Source organism: Mesoplodon densirostris, chromosome 2, assembly GCF_025265405.1.
Source record: "Mesoplodon densirostris isolate mMesDen1 chromosome 2, mMesDen1 primary haplotype, whole genome shotgun sequence".
NCBI lineage: Eukaryota > Metazoa > Chordata > Mammalia > Artiodactyla > Ziphiidae > Mesoplodon > Mesoplodon densirostris.
In genome coordinates this window covers 157,802,042-157,808,041 of record NC_082662.1, presented here as the reverse complement: position 1 = coordinate 157,808,041, position 6,000 = coordinate 157,802,042, and the positions used below count along the sequence as shown (strand labels likewise).

Here is a 6,000-nt window from a genome sequence, read left to right as displayed (position 1 = left end):
GGACACGGGTTCGAGCCCTGGTCTGGGAGGATCCCACATGCCGTGGAGCAACTGGACCCGTGAGCCACAACTGCTGAGCCTGTGCGTCTGGAGCCTGTGCTCCGCAACAAGAGAGGCCGCGATAGTGAGAGGCCTGCGCACCACGTTGAAGAGTGGCCCCTGCTTGCTGCAACTAGAGAAAGCCCTCGCACAGAAATGAAGACCCAACGCAGCCAAAAATAAATAAATAAATTGATTGATTAAAAAAAAAAACTACAATGATGTATCACCTTCACACTGGTCAGAATGGCCATCATCAAAAAATCTACAAACTATAAATGCTGGAGAGGGTGTGGAGAAAAGGGAACCATTTTGCACTGTTGGTGGGAATGTAAATTGATACAGCCATTGTGGAGAACAGTATGGAGGTTCCTTAAAAAACTAAAAATAGAATTACCATATGACCCAGCAATCCCGCTACTGGGCATATACCCTGAGAAAACTGTAATTCAAAAGGACACATGTACCCCAATGTTCATTGCAGCACTATTTACAAGAGCCAGGACATGGAAACAACCTAAATGTCCAACAACAGATGAATGGATAAAGAAGATGTGGTACATATATACAGTGGAATATTACTCAGCCATAAAAAGGAATTGGTTTTCTTGGGGTGGGACAACTGTGGTTCCCATTTTCTTACTGGCTGTTGACTGGGAATTGTATTCAGTTCCTAGAGGCCACCCACAATCCCTTGCTGCATGGCCCACACAGACTGTACACAGCATAGCTGTTTGCTTTCTTCCAGGGCAGCTAGATCCTGTCTCTCTGACACTTCACCTTCTTTTAGAGGTTCACCTGATTAGGCCATGCCCACCCAAGATACTTTTCCTTTTGATTTACTCAAAGTCAAGTGATCAGTAACCTGATCATGGAAGGAGTATCCCATCATATTCACAGGGCCTGCCTGCACTCAAGGGGAGGAGATTATAAAGGGCACACACAGAAGAGCTCAAGAATCTTGGGGACCATTTTAGAAACCTGCATTCTGCAGTGTCCTACCTGTGTCAGTGCTTGTCCACCTTACTGTGTTTGCTGCCTTGGCCTGCTGTGTCAAGCAGCCCCAGTCTCCAAAATGTGCCTCCATCAATATGCCTTTAGAAAGAGAACAATATTTTATAAGAGGAACGAATCGCTAATGGTAGGTAGTGCTTCAGACAATGCAACGAGCACTTGCTTTCATATTGTTGGTACTTAGCAGAGTGTCTGGCACTTAGGAGTCCTCAGTTTCTGTTTCTCAAGCAACGAATGCATGGATGATTAAATGAGAAATATTTGGGGCATCCTCATCAGATTACATCCCATAAAAATAAATGCCTACCCCTCCATGTGCAAGGCTGATTCCTCCTTTTAGTTTATAGCACGATTTCCACCCCCCCCCCCCGGTTTAAAAGTAATGCCTGCTTATTATAAAAACACTTGGAAATGTGTCTTCTTTCTATGGTTTTATTTTTTATATTTAACTTCTTAATCCATCTGGAACTAATTTCCCAATATTATGTAGAAAATAGTCTACCCCCTACCCATTTAATCTGTGATGCATACACACACACACACACACACACACACACACACACGTATGTATTTATAATAAGGTCTATGTATAATAAGGTCTATTTCCGAGCTAGCTGTTCTATTTCATTGATCTGCCCACCCACTTTGTGTGCCAGTATCACCTACTTACTTACTGGAAGTTTATAATATGTTTTAAGATCTCGTAGGGCAGATGTTGCCTCACTATTTCTCCTTCAGCCCCCCTGTCCACCAGTTCATTAACTATGGGTCTATCTTGCTGCCCACTCTAGCACCTTAGAGAGCAAAGCATTCTTTGGGAAAGTCTGGACATGGAAGCAGATCTAGGTTCGTATTCTACCTTTGCATCTTCCTAGCCCAGCACCTCTGAGTCTCAGGGAAATGTAAACTTGCAATAATACTGCTTATAGTAGAAACTTTCTGTGAGAATTAACTGGGGAAACTCCTAAGAATTACCCAGTGAGTAGTAGGTGGCCAATACCTACTAACCAGAGTAGAGGAGTGACGCTGAAGGTCCATGCACCTATGCTTCTCTCCCTTTATCCTTACCAGCAGGCACTGCAACACTTTTGAAAGCATCTTGTACAAATGCTGAGGCTCAGCTTTGTCAGATTCAGGCCAGCTTTTAGGCTGGGAGTAACCAGGATTAAGAATTGGTCCCAGCCTCTGGGCAGCCTCTTCAGGGTTTGCATTGGTCCAAGGGAAGTCGGTGTTTTGTTAAACTGGAGCCATTCCTCAGTGACCCGGGGTCCTGGGGAATGGGAGTGAGTCAAATGCTGAAGCCCACTTGACCTGGCCTTACAGAAGTCTGGAAGTGCCAGTGAATTGACACCCCTTGCTTCATCACAGGAAGCTCATCTCTGGACTTTGGCAGCCAGAGAAAGGCCTCAAAGCCACAATACACGTGTTGGGGATTGGAAGTCATTCTAGCACAGACCGAGGTGGGACTGGTGAGGGGAGATGGGTGAGACTCTGACAGCATGTGCTAGACATTGAAGATTGAAGAAATGAATTCTATTGCAAGAACCCCCGCAGTACTGAGTCAGCCAGGAGTCTTGAAGGCCAAAGTCTTACTCCCTTCCTGGCACTGTCCCTCAACTCAGAGAGGGCAGGGCAGGGCAAGAATGCACTCATTCATTTCTTCAAGGAGCGTCTCTGAAGGCCTACTGTGTGCTCTCAGGAACTAGGGTAGGGGGATACACAGCCCTGCCCTCAGAGAGCTTCCATACTACACAGTGAGGAGAAAGAGCACAACGGTCATCCTTGTGTTCATGGATCTGTTCTCTGATGATGGTGATTTCCCACTGTAACTCTATCCCTGCATGGCCTTTTGTAAAGGAACAGATCAATGTTCAAAGCAGGAAGTCCAAAGCTTGACTATTATCTAGTCAAGCCTCTTTTCTTTTCTCTTTTTTTTTTAATATAGTATAATCCTACATTTTTTTAAAATTGAAGTATAGTTGATTTACAATGTTGTGTTACTTTCAGGTGTACAGCACAGTGATTCAGTTATTTATATATTAAAGTATTTTTATTTATAAAGTGTATATATATATATACTTCTTCAGATTCTTTTCCTTTATAGGTTATTACAAAATATTGAGTACAGTTCCCTGTGCTATACAGTAAGTCCTTGTTGATTATCTGTTTTACATAGAGTAGTATGTATATGTTAATCCCAAACTCCTAATTTATACCTCCCCTACTCCCTTTTCACAACCATAATTTTGTTGTCTATGTCTGCAAGTCTATTTCTGTTTTGTAAATAAATTCATTTGTATTTATTTTTTAGCTTCCACATATAAGCAATATCATATCATATTTGTCTTTCTCTGTCTGGCTTACTTCACTTTGTATGATAATCTCTAGGTCCATCCATGTTGCTGCTAATGGCATTATTTCATTCTTTTTTATGGCTGAGTAATATTCCATTTTGTGTGTGTGTGTGTGTGTGTGTGTGTGTGTGTACGTGTACCACGTCTTCCTTATCCATTCATCTGTCAATGGATACTTGGGTTGCTTCCATGTCTTGGCAATTGTAAATAGTGTTGCTATGAACATTGGGATGCATATATCTTTTCAAATTATGGTTGTCTCTGGATATATGCCCAGGAATGGGATTGCTGGATCATATGGTAGCTCTATTTTTAGTAGTATTAGGAACCATACTGTTCTCCATAGTAAGCATCTTTATTTTCCATAAGGGAGAACTAAACTCAGAGAAGGGAAGTAATTTGCCCAAGTTCACCCAGCTTCATAACAGTGATGGGACTTCACTATTCTGCCCACAATTCACCATCAGAAAAAGGGGGCTTCTCCTTGCTTTACATCAAGCCTCTAGAGGCTGCACACAATCTATGAGGCTATTATTGAAACATAGTGAACATTTTTGAGAGAGGAAGACAAGCGGATGGTGTTGAGTCTACACAGGAAACAAGGAAGCAACACAGTATAAAGGTTAGAGTTGGACCCCCTGAGGTCAAAATTCTGGTTTCTTCACTTGAAATCTGCGTGAAATTAAGCAACTTTCCTCATAGCTCTAAACCTCATCTTCTCATCGGCAAAATGACAGTGGTGTTTCCTGTAGGATTGTTTTAAGAATTAAATGAAATATACATCAACACGGAGCTCAATGCCTAGAAGGAAGATGTGTTACTAAGATAAAGGATTCTAGAATGGGCCCTGCCCAAGGAGATTTGATGCTCACAGGCCCATGCCGTCAGACCAGGGTGTGCAACTGACATCTCCGTGTTGTACTTTTCCAGTTCCAGGAGCCCTTGTGGAGCGGCACAGAGCTGGAGAGTGTGGCGAGAGAATGAAGACACCAACCGCCTGGGAGAAGCATGAGGTGGCATTGTGGCACTCGATTTAGAGGGCTTCAGCCGGTGGCGGCAGCCCCATGGGCAGCTCTGCTGGCACTGGCCCTCCCCGGTTGGGTGCTGGCTGTCTCGGCCACGGCGGCCGCTGCGGTTCCCGAGCATCATGCCTCCGCGGCCGGCCAGCCGCCCCTGGACTGGCTGCTCACAGATCGGGGCCCGTTTCACCGCGCGCAGGAGTACACCGACTTCGTGGAGCGCTACCGCCAGGGTTTTACCACCAGATACAGGATCTACAGGTGAGTGGGGCATCCCACTGAAGCCAGCCTGGGTCTGTGCAGGGCGCCAGGCGCCAAGCCAGCTGGCAGGCCGCAGACTGCACTAGGAGAGAGCCGGAGGACCAGCAGGCAGGGAGAACAAGCTTGCCATGTTGGTTTTTAAAAAAAGAAGAAAACACATACAAGCTGGAAAACCTGCTGATGCCTCCTGGGGAACTTAGCAAAAGGGTTTCTATTTATAGGTTGTGCTGCTTATAAATTGAGGACAAATCAGGCGGCTTGGATTCAGCATGAGGCCTGAGCTGCTGCAGGAGGTCAGAGTCGAAGGCTGGGGCCGGGTTTTAAATAATGGGTGAGATACTTTTATGAGTTGTAATTACCTCGATATGCAAATGAAGGAAGGACAGCTCCAGGTCCTGCCTTAGAGGTGGGGGGAGCCCCGCAGGGGCGGGGATGGGCCGGCCCCCACCCTTGTCAACACCATAGCCTCAGTTGGCCTTGTGCAAGGAAATGGGCTGTATCGTCCCTGCCCCTTGGCCTGTCCTCAGGAGCATCAGAGCTGAAAGTCAAACATGTAGCCTGTCTGACCCATCTGACAAGGGATGAACCAGGTACAGATTCCTGGCTGCTGGACCAGCACTTCAAGAGCACAAGGCTCATCAAAATCCTCACCTCCGGTGACCCAGAGACCCTCAGGGCTCCCTTGAGTGCGTTCCTGAATTCAACTTTCCCCTTCATCCCTCTGCTCAGTCCCTGCCTGAGTGTCACCCCCTTTTCCTCCTCACCTTGACCATAGTCTTCAGACAAACCTGGGAACTTTGCTAGAATTTTTTTCTTTTATTAAAGATATTTATTTTCCAATTAGAGATTCATTTCTATTGAGAGAGAGAGAGCGGGAAAGTCTGAAAAAGCACCAAGAGAAACAGAGCCAGAAAATCACCTATTCTTTTGCCATCTAGAGGTTGCTCTTGGTAACCTTGGGCATGTGCATTCCTAGTCATGTGAACATACTAAAGGTTTTGGCCCTCTTGCTAGATCTAGCACTTTACATGCCTTATGTACATGAACTCATTTAATCCTTCTAATAACCCTCTTTTGGAAGAACAGGTATTCTCCCCTTTTTACAGATGAGGAAATTGAGGTCCAGAGAAGTTAAGGAACTTGCCGAGGGGCACACAGCTAGTACATGGTGAAGCTAGGATTAGCTCCCAACTAGTAGTCAGACTCCAAAGTCTGCGTTCTTAAATTATATTTAAAGAAACTATATTTTTCTGTTTCTAAGAGGCTTTTTTTTTTTTTTTTTTTACTTCTGCAACACCATGCAGTCTGTTTAG

General features: G+C 45.0%; 1 protein-coding gene across 1 annotated transcript in view; it reads left to right on the top strand.

Annotated features, from left to right (window-relative positions):
- The first annotated feature begins 4,415 nt into the window (after positions 1-4,415).
- BRINP2 (BMP/retinoic acid inducible neural specific 2) overlaps positions 4,416-6,000 on the top strand; it is a 51,676-nt gene continuing 50,091 nt past the window's right edge. The window contains exon 1 of the mRNA XM_060088554.1: positions 4,416-4,687. Coding sequence (XP_059944537.1) covers positions 4,416-4,687 — 272 coding nt within the window. The remainder of the gene's footprint in view (positions 4,688-6,000) is intronic.